We start from the raw sequence: 17,185 nt of genomic DNA, 5'->3' as shown, positions 1-17,185 counted from the left end.
GTATTAAACGTTTTTTATGTGAAAACAAGTACTTAAATAACTAAATTAGTTATTTAAGTACTTGTTGTGTGAGAATTCGTGGCGTCATAGAATTTCTCATTAAATGAGAAATTCTATGACGCCACGAATTCTCAAAGTTTGTTTTGCAACTAAAGTTGTAGTCCTTGTAAAAAATCGGTTACACGATAAGGGACAAAAAATAGATAAGCTGCGTCTCTGTTTATCACATTAGTAACTTTATCTGTGCTCTCTTTTTAGTGTGAATGAGAAAGCAAACGTTCCTTTGTCTAGATTTTTTACTCAGTCTACGCAAAAATCCATCATAGACCATAATCTCCGGGCAAAAAGTATAATAATAATATACAGGGAATAGTCTGTGACCACAGTGTTCTGTGGTGGTTCTGTGATCGAAAATCATGCAAAAATGAAAAAATCTGTGTAATAAAAACATTGAGAAAATTAAATGTGCTAATTAATAATTTGTATGATATTTACTTCTAAAATATATATTTTATGAGTTTACTGCACTATCCATATCCATTCCTAGCCGACACAGGAAATTAAACTAATAATGAAGGGAATCTTAGAACCAATTTTTATGTTTTTAATAGGTACGTATAAATGGTGATAACAATTAGCAAGAGATTTTATTAATAATAATGTAATAGTAACTAATTTTAATAAGAACTTTAACTTAACAAATCAATGGTGTTTTGCAATTTTATTCAGTACTAGCTTACGCTCGCGACTTCGTCCGCGTGGACTTCACAAATTTCAAACCCATATTTCACCCCCTTAGGGGTTGAATTTTCAAAAATCCTGTCTAAACCAATTCTACGTCATAATAGCTATCTACATGCCAAATTTCAGCCCGATCCGTCCAGTAGTTTGAGCTGTGCGTTGATAGATCAGTCAGTCAGTCAGTCACCTTTTCCTTTTATATATTTAAGATAATGATCTGAAGCTGTGAGGTTCCATATGTCCGAATCAAAAAACGTTTGCCTGTCTGTCCGTCTGTCACAGGCAATTTGCTCTGAATCTATTGGACTGATTAAGTTGAAATTTGGTACAAATTTCTGTGGCCCAAACACACACAATGTGTGAATTTTGAAGATGGGGTCACTTTTTGGACAAATTAGCTTACAAAAGTTTTGGCATGTGACATATCAATAATTTTCAAATAAGTAGTTTGAAAGTTAAGAAAATAGATGATCCCATTCCCATCCCACCCCCTCGTCCCAGGTACTGAGGTTAAATTTTTGAATTATACATCATACCTAGATTACAGTAAAACCTATAAGAAGTCTATGGTCTTAAAATAACATGGTTAATCTCTCAAAATTATGTGTACAGACATTTGTATGGAACCCTCTCCATGCAAGTTCAACTTGTACTTGTCTGCTGTTTTCAATAATATTTTTAAATATTGTTTATTTTATTTTAGGTCTGAATGCAGTTTCGTCATCAAGAGTGTTAGAGTTAAGTGACAAATTCATTGATATCAGCAGTGAAGGAGTTTGGTTTGTAAAGTTTTATGCGCCATGGTGTGCACACTGTCGCAGAATCGAGCCTATCTGGGCGCATGTAGCCCAGGCTTTATACAATACTCCCATAAAGGTAGCTAAAGTAGACTGTACACGATTCACAGCTGTAGCCACTCACTTCAAAGTGAGAGCTTATCCCACAATCATGTTGTAAGTACCTTTGTATTTTTTTTCTCTAAATCTTAGAAACTGAGATACCAATGTACAGCTCAAATCGCTGGTTCAAAAACCTTGACATTTAGCATGTAGGTTTTCAGTATGAGGTAGATTCTCCCTAAGAAAAAATTTTCATGAATTACACCTGACCAAAGCAGCTAGTATGAAATAAAATGCTTACAAAAATTGTTGCATACTAAAAACCTTAAATATTCTTCTACATAGGTTGATGTTTTGAAGAGAGTTTAGGTACATTTTCAGCTATAATAATTACTAGCTTATGCTCACGACTTCGTCCACATGGACTACACAAATTTCAAACCCATATTTCACCCCCTTAGGGGATGAATTTTCAAAAATCCTTTCTTAGCAGATGCCTACGTCATAATAGCTATCTGAATGCCTAATTTCAGCCCGATGCGTCAAGTAGTTTGAGCTGTGCGTTGATAGATCAGTCAGTCAGTCAGTCATCTTTTCCTTTTATATATTTAAATTTTAAAATCTAGTTATAGTTTTGTACTAAAACTGACAATAAAAGTTGTTAGTTATTTGAACTAACACCGAAGACCCGATAGGCAGATCTTCTAGTTTTTAGGTTCGGAGAAGGAACAATGAAACAACGTACTTCGGGGTAACGGGGGAATTTATGTCAATGCTTCTTATTAAGTTGACAGTGCGTTCGCGGCCTATCGGAACTATTATGTAGTTTATGCCTAAAATTTGTCTATGGTTGAAAATTGTACCTATATAAGAACTGTCAAATAAACCGTTATACACACAAACTCTCCGCTGAAGTACGTTGTTTCATTGTTCCTTCTCCGAACCTAAAAACTAAAAGATCTGCCTATCGGGTCTTTGGTGTTAGTTCAAATAACTAACAAAAGTTGTTACTAATATTAACCTTTTATTAAATACTAGCTGATGCCCACGACTTTGTCTGCGTGGATTTAACAGTTTTTTAATACTCTAGGAACTCTTTGATTTTCCTGGATAAAAAGTAGCCTATGTGATGTGTCACTCTCCATGTTTTTAAATACTTCTGTGCAAGAAAATCACATTGATTTGTCGCTCTGTTGCAGCCTGATTGAACGACAAACTAACAAACAAACACACTTTCGCATTTATAATATGGGTAGTGATATCTCTACATGCATCATTGAAAGTTTAATGAAAATAATTTCACAGTATAAAAGGGGCATTCTGGCATGAGTACTCTGGAGAGAGACTAAAAGAGGACATGGTGAACTATGCCATGAGAATGGCTCAACCAGCGGTACAGAGAGTATCTCATGCTGACAGTTTGGGCTACCTTAAAGAGACTCACAATATATTCTTTGGTTACGTTGGAAAACAACAAGGACCATTATGGGTGAGAACGAACACTAGATGATGCCAACAACTTTGTCATTGTGAATTTCAGGCTTTTAAAATTCCTGTGGAAATCAAGGAGCTGTGGACATTTACTACTTATATGTCCACAGCTCTAGGATGTCCAGGCTATATTTGATCCCAGTAGATGATGATGATTTAGAAATAGCACAGTAATTAACTATGTAATAATATTAATGATGTATTCTTTCAGGAAATGTTTTCAAACCATGCAGAGAAATATCAGGCTCATAGCTGGTTCTATGCTTTGTCACATGATATTGCACATAATGACTTGAAACCTCCAAATGACTCTTCTGTGTTTGTGTATAAAGAAGAAGAAGTTTTTTATTTTCAGAGTGAGTAATACCTATATTTAATCAGATTTTTGTAAGATTTAACCTAATCTGAGATCTGAGTTGGGCCCAAATGGACATTAAGTCCATAAACATAACAGATAAAGGATTTAGTAACAAGTTTTTTTTTTCTTAGTGAATTAACATTTTTCAGAATCTGAGTAACTATTTTTTATAGCTAAAGCTACAGTATATAGTTGTTCTCAAATTATCCTACATAATTTATGTTTATTGACGCCAATATTTTTTTTATAATAGCAAATCCGAAACTTCTGGAAGATAGGGATGCCTTAAATACATCACTAAATAAATGGGTTAACTCTGAGAGATTTGGATTTTTCCCAAAAATTACAAGATCTAACATAAATGACTTAATAGGCACTGAAAAGTATATAGTAATAGCTGTTGTGTCAGAAAATAAACTCAATGAAATAACACAGACTGAACGTGACTTCAAGGACATGATCGAAAGCATTATAAGGTATGGCTTCTTTAATCAAGCAACCAAATGAAGGCAGTTTTGTGGAAAATTCCTAGACCTAGAACGAATTCTAAAGGTCTTTGGCTTTACTACGAGTATGTGTATTCATTTACATAGATTACCAATAAAAAATCTAGATTTTGGTAATTTTTTTTTTTGTCATAGAGTACACCTTTAAGCCAAAATCTGTTGTGAACGTCAGGATGGCCGGTGAGGTCCTGGAAAACTGATGAAATATCTTCCAAATAATTGTACCTAAATTGTACTATTTAGTACCTTTATTAAGATAATTAGTACCTTGATCAATTAAATAATAATTAAAGAATCTCATACACCGGCCATTCTGACATCAGGTTCGCCGTTGTGTTTTTGTACCTGGCTTATAGCTACGATTATCATTCTAAAAGTTACGTAGATAAATAGTACCTAAATCGTACCTACCGAAACATCCAATGCATAATGAAAATCTCACCAAAATTGCACACAAAATAATATTTGTTTCCGCGCCATACAAATATTTAAGGCTCCCCCACACAGGCGCGTTATTATAGATCGATTATTATCGCAGCAGTGTGTAACTACATGACCATCCTAATACAAAATGTACTGAAAACAGATATCGCAATAACGCATGCGATATTACCGACCTATAATAACGCGCCTGTGTGGGGGAGCTTTAAATATTTGTATGGCGCGGAAACAAATATTATTTTGTGTGCAATTTTGGTGAAATTTTCATTATGCATTGGATGTTTCGGTAGGTACTATTTAGGTACAATTTATCTACGTAACTTTTAGAATGATAATCGTAGCTATAAGCCAGGTACAAAAACACAACGGCGAACCTGACGTCAGAATGGCCGGTGTATGAGATTCTTTAATTATTATTTAATTGATCAAGGTACTAATTATCTTAATAAAGGTACTAAATAGTACAATTTAGGTACAATTATTTGGAAGATATTTCATCAGTTTTCCAGGACCTCACCGGCCATCCTGACGTTCACAAATATGTTCACAGATCTTCAGTTGGACTTTTTTCTATATAATAAGTAATGACATCAGACATGTGTATTGACCCAAATACATACGAAAAGGCACAAACGATTCCTTTCTTTCAAGTAATATTATGGGAGCGCTTACAAGTTAATCTTACTTAGGACTAGTTGAAGGAACGTGATTGTTCGTGTGTTTTCTTAGGTGCTTGCATGCCCCGAATTTCGTACGAAAACGCATGCAAAGTGAGCGCTGTCTAAATACTGAACTGAAACACCAATCTATGGTTAGAAATTTAATGGAATAATTTCTTAAATGAACAATAAATCAAATTCAATATTTCATTTTTTGTAGCAATCAGTACTTAGAAATGTTGGCAAAACATTATGGCAACAGAGTAAATTTTCCTTTGTCATTTCACTTTTTGCAGAAGTAAAAAGCAGGAATTGCACCATCACTTTCAGTTTGGGTGGATGGGTAATCCTGAACTGGCCAACTCGATAGTCATGTCGGAGTTGACTGTGCCGCACCTGATCGTTCTCAACTCCACCACCAGCCATCATCACATGCCGGACGATGACCCTGTGCTTATGACGCCGGAAGCTGTCTCATTGTTTCTTGATCAGATACACAAGCAAATGGCACCAGTAAGTGTATTTTTTCTAAAAAATGATATGAAATGTGCACATTTCATACCCTGTAAATTGGTTCGAAAGTTAAACATCACGGTCAGTATTGCTACTGTCCAGAAAAGTAAGTATGGAATTCATTTCTGGACAGTAGGTATAAGTACAGCTGTCCAGGAAAGTAGGTTTGAATTTGGAATAATGTCTGTTCCTCACAATAGGCTACTTGACTCATATCTAATTTCGTCCAATAAATGATTATTTATTATAGTATTTTGCTTAAGACAACGAAATATATCATTAACAATTATTAAAAACGCGGGATGGATATATAAATCCAATTTAAAAAAATACAGTTTTTATTTTTATTTGAAACGCAGAAAACGCTGTCAGCCATGATGTGACGTCATTAAATATGTAAACAAAGAAATGTCATCCCGATGTGACGCGGGGACTAACGTAGTATCCATATATATAAAATTTAGAGTCGTGACTAACTTATATATCAACGCACAGCCTAAACATCTAAACAGCTGATCCTAGATACATGAAATTTGGTGGGTGTGTTCTTTGTAGGTAAAGAGAAGGTATCCACTAGGAAAGGATTTTTTGAAATTCCACCTCTGAGTGGGTTAAATGGAGGTTTGAAATTTATGAAGTCCACGCGGGCGAAGTCACGAGCATAAGCTAGTTTTTATATATTTCTAAAAACTCATAGTAAACGTAAAAAATTATCGTTTTCTCTTTATAAATTGAATAAGTTATTAAGTAAGACTTACAACAAAGTGATCTTTGCAAAAATAAATTTGGGTTGAAGTCGTTAGTCATATAGGATCCCTTTAAGCAAGTCTTCGCGTGTTACGTATATTTATTTCACTGGGCACTCTAATCCACAACTTTCCTGTGGTCTTTATCGATGCGTTTTTTACATTCTCGGATGATACAATAACGATAATTACTATATTTTTCATGTAAACTAGTATAATAGAAGTCATGTTTATTAACTTTGGGAGGTTATGCTGTTGTTTACAAATGCATGACGTCAGAGCACAGATAATCTATCGGCCAAACATGGCCGACAGTGTTTTCACCTGTCTAAGAAAAATATATTTTTAAATTAAAGTTTTATGGTTTTTAGGGCGCAAAAAAATATAGTGTTAATTTTTTTGATATAATAGGACAAATATTAACCATTTAAGACCAACTTTAAAAAAGTGTCAAGTAGCCTATTATTTACTGTTCAAAAATGTTACTATGCTAAATTTGAATTTGGAATAATTTTTCTTCCTTAATAATATCTTGTATATTTTTTTTTCTTAATCTTAAATAGTTTGAATTCGGAACTCTACGAATTGCGTTTTCAGCGCTCGACTCACAACACGGCACGGTTATCAGTATTGGGTTTTACAGCTAGGCTGTAGCGTCATTCGGAGCAAAAGTTTAATGATTTTTTTGGTCTTCATATTAAAAGGCGCGAATTGACTGTTCGTTTTAAATTATTTATTAAAAATAAGTTACCTACTAAATAAAATGAGTTCAAGTGAAGATAGTATAAAATTTAATTGCACACCTAATTTGAGAGGAGGCTGAATAGCAAAATACATAGAAGGTACATATATACCTATTACCTATATACTTTTTTAAATAAATTACTAGTTTCATTTTTAGAAAAGCACTATATATGCCTCGACCGGGAGTGCCTTTTTGGCCTCGTGTTATAGACGTCCTCGCCAAGGCTCGGCCGTCTATTTCACACTCGACCAGAAAAAGCTTACTTCCCGGTCTCGTGCAGTAATGTACTATTAATGCTTATAATTAGTTAGGATTGTATGAAGGTCAACATGTGGATCGGGAAATTAGCTTTTCCAACGTTGGGGCCAATGCTAATTTCCTGATCCACACGTTGGGCGAAGTGTTGGGGTCAAGGAAAGGAGCCGGCGTTATAAATAATTACCTTTCTAAAAAACAAGTTTTTTGCAGACATATGGTGGTAACAACTGGATAGTCCGCCTGTACCGCGGGTTCTTCGAGGCGCGAATAACTCTCATCAACATGTGGCGCGGCAACCCAGTGCTCACTGCGCTCGTGTTTGGCCTGCCGCTTGGTTTCCTCTCACTTATATGCTATTCTATATGTTGTGCCGATATATTAGATGCGGACGAGGAAGAAATTACAGGTATTTGTTTACATCCATACTTCCATACTAATTAAGTACATATCCTTATCCATCTATACCACATATTAGTATGGATATAGATATTTCAGATCAAAAGTGGTTGTCCTTGTTAGATTTTATCGATCTATGTTAAGGACACCCAAACTGTGAGCTCAGTCCACAATAGAGAAGTAGGAGCTGGTTCATTGACTCAATCATTATGTCCAATTTGATATTTGAGCTTCTGTCAAAATGCTTTGTTTATTAGTAAAAGTTTTACTTTGGATTATCACAATAATGAATTTCATTTCATTTTCAGAAATGCACGAGAAGAAGGATTAAGAAAAGACACGAGTGTTCTAAAATGGTTTAGTTTTTCGCTAGATCCCGTGTTTATACAGTAACAAAGAGCTGGTGAACAAAACGGTGTAATCGCACGAAATAAAGTTTTCAGGTGGAGCAAAATTGATAGAACGCTGTTGAAATTTCACTGTAAGTCTACCGTTTTGATCAAAATCACGAACTTTGGACTCAATTTTAGCATACGTTTAGGCTGGCTTAGTAGAGTAGTGGGCCAAAAATGTTTATTACGATCTTAATAATACTTGTTATGGATTGTGCTAGAACAAAGTTATTATATTAATGGCCCAATTAATGTTACCTTCTGATAAATTTAAGTACAAAAATAGATATTTAGAATTAAGTAAACTAATGAACAGGCTATCAATTTGTAATAGATGAATCTGCTCTCCGAATACGCCCGTTACGATTCCGGTTTCTATACAAACTATAAAGTTTATAAGAAAATTTTGTTATTAAAGCCTGCGTGCACGACCGGTAGCCTGTGTAGGGTAACTTCGACTTGTTACGTACCTGCGTAACTGCGTCACGGTCGAAAGTCGACTGAGCCTGAAGAACGCAGTACACACCAACAATATGTAGTGCATGCACTACAATAGGCTACTTGACTCATATCTAATTTCGTCCAATAAATGATTATTTATTATAGTATTTTGCTTAAGAAAACGAATTATATCAATAACAATTATTCAAAACGCAGGATGGATATATAAATCCAATTTAAAAAATACAGTTTTTATTTTTATTTGAAACGCAGAAAACGCTGTCAGCCATGATGTGACGTCATTAAATATGTAAACAAAGAAATGTCATCCCTATGTCACGCGGGGACTAACGTAGTATCCATATATATAAAATTTAAAGTCCTGACTAACTTATATATCAACGCACAGCCTAAACATCTAAACAGCTGGTCCTAGATACATGAAATTTGGTGCGTGTGTTCTTTGTAGGTAAAGAGAAGGTATCCACTAGGAAAAGATTTTTTGAAATTCCACCCCTGAGTGGGTTAATGGGGGTTTGAAATTTATGAAGTCCACGCGGGTGAAGTCACGAGCATAAGCTAGTTTTTATATATTTCTAAAAACTCATAGTAAACGTAAAAAAATATCGTTTTCTCTTTATAAATTGAATAAGTTATTAAGTAAGACTTACAACAAAGTGATCTTTGCAAAAATAAATTTGGGTTGAAGTCGTTAGTCATATAGGATCCCTTTAAGCAAGTCTTCGTGTGTTACGTATATTTATTTCACTGGGCACTCTAATCCACAACTTTCCTGTGGTCTTTATCGATGCGTTTTTACATTCTCGGATGATACAATAACGATATTTACTATATTTTTCATGTAAACTAGTATAGAAGTCATGTTTATTAAACTTTGGGAGGTTATGCTGTTGTTTACAAATGCATGACGTCAGAGCACAGATAATCTATCGGTCAAACATGGCCGACAGTGTTTTCAGCTGTCTAAGAAAAATATATTTTTAAATTAAAGTTTTACGGTTTTTAGGGCGCAAAAAAATATAGTGTTAATTTTTTTGATCTAACAGGACAAATATTAACCATTTAAGACCAACTTTAAAAAAGTGTCAACTAGCCTATTTCATGTGTCAATGGAATGGGTAAACCCACCCGTGCGTAGCTCAGAGTGGATCCACTAATCATAGTAAAACTTGGTAAATGTGTATGATATTTGTGTGAATTAATTATTAGATTATAATATTTATGGACATAAGGCAATATTGACTAAATAAATAATGTGGTTTTATGTAATCATTTTGTATTAGAATCTAACAAAACTTCGCAGATAGCTCGTTAACTATCTATGTCAAGATAACATCTAGATTATTCAATTAAGACGTGAGAATATCATTTATTACTATAAAAGTTAAACATTAATAAGTAAATAAGATTATCTAAAACGCCAAAATAAGATATTGTTTGGAGAGATACATTATATTGCGCTATGGAGGCTTAAGGTGACGCAGGACGCTCGACCGAAATTGGCAGCGCACGTTTGCTTTTCACTTGACATTGTATGAGAAAGTTGAGAGGCACGATGATTTTCACCGAAATCTAGCGCGCGAAAAGGGTTTAGGAAAAGTATTTTTGAGAAAAAACTGCTGAATTTATGTTTGCAAAGTAAAGTTATTTCAACTAATGAATAAATAAACTACGTCTAATGATAAATTGTTTTAGAATTTTCATATCCCTAATCTTATTTATTTACGCCCAAAGTTGTCATTACACTAGCGGCACGCTATGATGGCCGGTTTGACACATTACAATAGTGATGTGGAATGTCAATTTATTCTCGAACAAAAAACAATTAAGTTTTGTTTTTGTACCTGATTAAATAGGTTTAATAAAACAAAAATGTATATGTTTATTTAATTTATTTGAACGAACTGAATATTTGAACGAAAATGAATATACATACTTTATATGCACACAAGAAACATATGAATACAAAAGATACCGAAAAAGGTGCCACAAAAGGCCATAATTAATCAGATTCGTCCATACTACTATTTTCACTGTCGTCACTGCTATCATCACATACATTAATAATTATATGTTCGTTTTCTATAATATTATCTATTTTCACATCTCTTTCATAATCTTCCCTTATTAATTTAACAGTTCTATTCACAACCTTTTCCCAGTCTCCTTTAGTCACATGTTCACAAGCTTCTTCTAATAATTTTAGCATTTTTTTTGTGGTAAATGGGGGTTCTGTATTGTGTCTTGCAGCATATCCCTTAATTTGAGCCCACACCAACTCAATCGCATTATACTCACAATGGTAAGGCGGTAACCGTATAACTCTGTGCCCATGTTCTAATGCTATTTCGTCAATGACGTATCGGATCTTGGTTGGTTTGTTTTCTTTTAAAAGACGTACTAATTCCGCTTTTAACATATTCATGTTTGCATCTACGCCATTTTTACGAAGCCATGCGACGATATCAGCTTTCTTTTGGGATTGGGCAGGTGGCTTGTCAATTTGCATCGAGTGGTATGGGGCGTTGTCCATAATTATAATAGATGGTTCAGGGAGGCTACACAACATTGAGGTAAACCATTCAGTAAACTTTTCTCCATTCATGTCTTCATGATAGTCTCCAGTGGTTTTTGACGCAAAAGCCATGAGAGAACCTTCGACAAACCCGTTGATGGTTCCGGCGTGACAAATTATAAGTCGCGATCCTTTTCCTACAGGAACTTTGGAAGTAGATGCTGCTGTGTCATCGTTCCAAGAACGGCCTACAGTATGGTTAGCATTAAGCCATGTTTCATCCAAGAACACAACATTTTGCCAATTTTTGATTTCTTTCACTTGCCGTAAAAAAGTATACCTTGCCATCGCTATATCAAATCTTTCCATCAATATTTTGCGTTTGTTACATTTTTTGTATCGAAATCCAATGGTCTTCAAAATCTTCGTTAAAGAACTTTCCCCACCGAAGAATAATCCAGCTTCCTTCAGTGAATGCACCAACTTTTTTCTTGTTGGATACTCCTTCTGTAAATAGTAGCCGTAAACATGTCTTCGGATAGCATCGGCATCAAAGCTATCGATGCCTACGACTGGTTTTGCTCGTTTTCTCTTTTTTGGTGTGTGAAGTTTATTTTCTTCTGTGCCAGTCTCGCCATATTTTTTTTTAGTTATCCGTCTAACAGTTCGTTGTCCAATATTAAGCGCATCAGCTACGCGTTCAACCACTGACGTTATAGGTAAAATTGGCCCTCCATTTTGAGCTTCACGATCGAAATAGTTACGAAGGCGTATTAGGAACTCACGTGTCTGACTATTTAGAACAGTTCTCTGCGTACGTTCGGTCATATCGACGAAATCCACAACAAAGGGCTTGAACAGAGTCCAAATTAACGAGCAAGGGTCAACAGTAATGCAGTATCAATATTTGAAATCCAAAGCCAGGTCAAAACTATATCACAATCGCATTGCACTGACAGTTTATACTTTTCGAAGCAACGTCAATTCGAAACTGCTTTGTTTTGCATTGAGTATTGACGCGAGTTTGCCGGAGGTAGTAGTTGTGCTAGCCAGCGATCCTATGTGACGATCGTATTAGATTCCATTTTTAAAAATTTATTGATATTTTTTTTGCGATTTCAGAGGTTTGTCCACATAGTGAAAATTGTTCATATTCACAAGTACATTCACCCCTTAAATGGTGCAAACTGATTTTTCTACACTTGTATACATTTAAGAAATCAATTTAATAAATAAATTTTGAGTCCTAAACCTAAAACTACATTCGATAAAATTTATGAATCTCTGCACATCACTATCGTCAATAAAGTAATACAATTATTTCCTTCAAAGTCGTTATCAATTAATACGGAACTTCATGAGCGGACAAACGTCAAACCGGCCATCATAGCGTGCCGCTAGTTTAATTTAGTGTTAAAATAGGAATCTTTTGAGCCTCGTAACTTTTAAATCAATATTTTTTTCAATGTTTTATATATCAATAAACCTAGATAATGACGAGATAAATCGATATAATTCTTAGTTTTGTGCGTACAATATCGAATATTGTTGTAATTTCCCTCCTACGTTTGTATGAAGAAAGCAACGAACTGAGTCCCCTTAACTTAAAATATGTATGTAACTTTGGTATAGTGTTCTGATAATTGTATGATTACCTATTATAATAAGCATTTTCATTTATATTTAGTGTTCTGATAATTGTATGATTACCTATTATAATAAGCATTTTCATTTATATTTACTAAGTTACTTTTGTATAGAATATTTTGTGTAATCTAGTCCCAATTAAATTATCTAACACTTAACTTTTTGCATTTATTATTTTTATCCTTTTTACAGTCGCGAGCAAACGCTAGCAAACGTACACATTTAGTGTACCTTACTTGCGACTTAAACAAACATGAGCCACTCGCCTTCCTGAAATGCAAGAACTGTAGGAAGCGACTGCCGCGCGACTGACATTCCCGCTTCGTAGTCAGCTTTGGTCGCACAGGTTTGGTTTGGATGATGCATAACTGTTATTACTATAATGATTTGAAATAATAAATTTGATTTGATTTCATTTGTAACTACCAGATACCTGCTACTTATTATGGTTATTGAAAGATCCTGGGGAACTTGTGGAATTTTATAGGATGAAAAGTCTCCATATCTAGGATGCAAGACAGATCATAGCATACATATCAACTCTGAAATTGATTGTCACCATATCAACTCAGCCGTCCGGTATTCTTTGTTTGAAACTCCTTACTGCAACGCACAAGCTCATTTTGGCCTAGGATAGACCTAGGCCCTAATTAAAAAGCACATTAAAAAAAAAAGAAGAATAATTGAAAGTTTTATTCTTTAGTATAATACTTTCAACTTTCAGAATTTCATTCTCGTGTATGTCATGTTCAACACTAATAGTCCAGCTGCCGCCGAGTATTTTTTTGTGATTATCTCAAAAAAACCGGCCAAGTGCGAGTCAGGCTCGCACAATGAGGGTTCCGTACTACAGTCGTATTTTTTCGACATTTTGCACGGTAATTCAAAACCTATGATGCATAAAAATAAATAAAGATCTGTTTTAGAATGTACAGGTGAAGACCTTTCATATGATACCACACTTGATATAGTTATCTCACTTCGAAAGTTGAAAATACTATTACTAATACAATAATAATTATTAGTTCATGACCACAATTTAATTTTTTTTATGTGATCTAACCCTAAATTCACGGTTTTCAGATTTTTCCCCAAATGTCAGCTATAAGATCTACCTACCTGCCAAATTTCATGATTCTAGGTCAACGGGAAGTACCCTGTAGGTTTCTTGACAGACACAGACAACAAAGTGATCCTATAAGGGTTCCATTTTTCCTTTTGAGGGAGGGTACCCTAAAAATACTTACTGTTATTCAGACAATTTCGACATCCTACCAAATCAAAATGTTTTATACCTGCGCACTAAAATAACTACCTGAATCGAGAATTTTCACAGAGGAAAAATTGGGCGTCTCATCAAACGAAACCTACTCACGAAGATTCAGCCTGTTATTAATCACAGAAAAAAAACACTTGGCAGCTGCTGAACTATAATAAAAATTATAAAATAACTAAATCAACATGTTACAAGATAATATTTATCACAGAAACAGTAATTATAATTTACTGAGCTCATCAATATAAACTGCTAATTCTATCTGCCTAACCCTTATTTTTAGTTGTTTGTACCAATCACTGTAAGCATGCATTGATAGATTTTCTTCAGTAGGGTCAAATTCACTATTTGAAGTATCAGAACTACATGAGCTTGAACTATGTGGAGCAGATGATTTATTTAATTGTGTATTTCTTACTTTTGATCGTGTTCTACATTTGAAACTCGGTTTTTCGCTTTCATGCTTGCAATCTTCATTAGAACTACTAGATGGAATTTGTTGACTATTGTGGCTGAATTTATGGTTTTTATTCCAACTGCTGCTCGGAAGTAATCTATTGACATCCAAACCAGTTAAGACAACTGGTTTCATGGTCTCAAAATTGTTTTCTACACTTTTTGAATTACTTTCATCACTTTTTGAATCTTGGTTATTTATTTTCAAATTATTTTCTACTCTCTTCTCAGTTTGTTTTTTGTATTTACCACATATTGTTTCATGACTTTCATTGAGATTATAAGAAAATTCATTAAGAGAATAATTTGTTTCATGCGCAGAGTCCTTTAATTTATTTTTTATACCAATAAGATATTGCTTTGTTGATAAGTTGGGCCATTTCATACATTTGTACTGAAACCCATTAGTATCTGGCAAATGGTTATTTTGAAATGAATTAAACAAATCAGAAAATGATTCAATATCACAGGTCTCATTTGCAGTATTTTGAAATGAATTAAAAAGTTCATAAAAATTTTCAACACTTTCCTTATTAGGAGAGTTTTCTGCATCACAAATGATTTTCCAAAGTTGTGTGGAGCCTTGCTCATCACAGCCATTCAATGGTAAATGATTTTCAGCTTCTAATACTTGCGCTTGTTCCTCATTACTTTCAGCTTCAGGCCAAAGTGGAGTTAATTTGACTGACAAGTTTACTGCAGAAAGTAAATCCATAAACTTTTTCTGATCATTTCCCTCACTGAGTATAGTAATAGCCATGCCATAAGATCCAAACCTACCAGCTCTTCCTATTCTGTGTAAATAGGTTTGCCAATCAAATGGAGGCTCAAAATTTATAACAAGGTCTACATTGGATGCATCAATCCCACGTGCGGCCAAATCTGTTGATATCAATATCCTGCACTTATATTCTTGTAATGTTTTAAGTGCATCCAAGCGATCCAGTTGGTCTTGGGCACCATATAACTGCTCAGCTGGCCATTTTTCTCTAGTTAGCATTTTATACAATTCTCCTACCCTCGCCCGATAATTACAGAAAATCAAACATTGCTTAAATTGCTTTGTTCTTATAATTTTTAGCAATTCTTTAAACTTATTATTTGTTTGTATTACAGAGTTGCTATTGTATTTGACATAAGTTACTTTTTGGACAACTCCTAGTAGAACACAGTCACTATTAGGACAGATGTACTGTGCATCATGGACAAACTCATTAATGAATTCTTTACAACTCTCTGGATATGTTGCACTACTCATAATTACTTGTTTATCCTGGGGAAGAGCTTTATGTATGTACTTAATATCTTGTAGAAAACTTTTTTCCATTAATTTATCAGCTTCGTCAAGAACTAGAAGTCTTACAGCACCAATATCTATATGCTGGCCTTTTATCAGATGTTTCAATCTGCCTGGACTAGCGACTACAATGTGCACATTGTTTTCTTTAAATTTTTCAATATCTTCTTGAACAGGTAAACCTCCCATAACCACTTCAACACGTAAGCCTTAAAATAAAATCAGCATTAAAAAAATCAAAATGAATTATTTAATGTGTGAAATAATCAGTTACAACATACCAGTATATTGACCACCAATCTGTCTTAATACATCACAAACTTGGGCTGCTATTTCTCGAGTAGGTGCTAAAATAACTGCCTGTAAACCTTTGTCTAGGTCTAGTTTTTCCAGTATTATAATTGTAAAAACAGCAGTTTTTCCAGTTCCCGATTTGGCCTCCAATAGTAAATCTAGAACAATTACATATTTTTAATAATAATGTATTGAAAACTGGGGAACGCAAGTTAGAATGGAAAACCCGCCTGATTTCGAATTCGAAGCGGTTTTTAAGTCAGAACCAAAATAATTATTCGCTGTCGAGAAAACTTTGTTTGGAGCTAGCTTACCGAATCCACACTTTCCTACGGGAATAGCATGTAATTGAATTGGTGAAGGCCTAACGAAGCCGGATTTTTTTAATCCTTCTGAAGTAATCGAAGAGAGGAGCATTGTGTCAAATGTTACATCGTGTGATATCTCAATGTCTTTTGTTTTCTGGCTTTCCTGTAAATCATGAGCCAAACCCATTATATTATGAGTTAAATCACTGGATATTTATTTAAATACCCAATACTTGGAAAAAAATCTGCGTTTTTTTAAAAGGTAAGTCAAAGAATTATTACCTATTACTTATTCAATGTAGTTTTTCAAACTGGTTTTTACTCTTTGGGTTTTACAGCTCTGGGTTCTAGCCTTTTTTAGCCTATTCAATGTATAACTCTGTGGAGTATATCAAAGAGTATTGATCAGGGCACGGCGTAGATAGAATAATAGGTAGATGTAAGTACTGTGTAACCGCGTATGAGATAGCGATAGCACGACGTAACGATGAATAACACGACAATTATTACCATTGATTAGTAGTCAATATTTGCATTAACCGATCAACAATATTTGTATTCAACGTTTTTTATGTGAAAACAAGTAAATAACTCATGAGAAATACAATTACGCCACGAATTCTCAAAGTTTGTTTTGCAACTTCTTGTATGTAAGTTCTATGTATTCTTGAAAAAAACCAGTTACAGGATAAGGGACAAAAATAGGTTAGCTGCGTCTCTGTTTATCACATTAGTAACTTTATCTGTGCTCTCTTTTTAGTGGGAATGAGAAAGCAAACGTTCCCGCATCTACTTTTATTACTCTATCTACGCATTATGACCTGAGATTATGACCATTATTTAAA

General features: G+C 34.3%; 2 protein-coding genes across 2 annotated transcripts; one reads left to right on the top strand and one right to left on the bottom strand.

The window, feature by feature from the left end:
• Positions 1-389: 389 nt before the first annotated feature.
• Positions 390-8,260, top strand: Tmx3 (Thioredoxin-related transmembrane protein 3). Its single transcript, XM_034975355.2, has 8 exons — positions 390-611; positions 1,445-1,694; positions 2,886-3,069; positions 3,283-3,427; positions 3,683-3,905; positions 5,332-5,548; positions 7,508-7,703; positions 8,002-8,260. Exons 1-8 carry the CDS (start codon positions 572-574, stop codon positions 8,022-8,024), a joined length of 1,278 nt encoding a protein of 425 aa, XP_034831246.1. The 5' UTR covers positions 390-571; the 3' UTR covers positions 8,025-8,260.
• A 2,164-nt stretch (positions 8,261-10,424) lies between these two features.
• On the bottom strand, positions 10,425-16,618 carry LOC117988235 (uncharacterized). The gene is made up of 3 exons (XM_034975351.2): positions 16,347-16,618; positions 16,020-16,190; positions 10,425-15,947 (listed from the first exon to the last, which is right to left on the bottom strand). Exons 1-3 carry the CDS (start codon positions 16,525-16,527, stop codon positions 14,206-14,208), a joined length of 2,094 nt encoding a protein of 697 aa, XP_034831242.1. The 5' UTR covers positions 16,528-16,618; the 3' UTR covers positions 10,425-14,205.
• Positions 16,619-17,185: the final 567 nt, after the last annotated feature.

Source organism: Maniola hyperantus, chromosome 14 (assembly GCF_902806685.2).
Source record: "Maniola hyperantus chromosome 14, iAphHyp1.2, whole genome shotgun sequence".
In the NCBI taxonomy this organism is placed as follows: Eukaryota; Metazoa; Arthropoda; class Insecta; order Lepidoptera; family Nymphalidae; genus Maniola; species Maniola hyperantus.
This window is presented reverse-complemented; position numbering and strand designations above follow the sequence as displayed.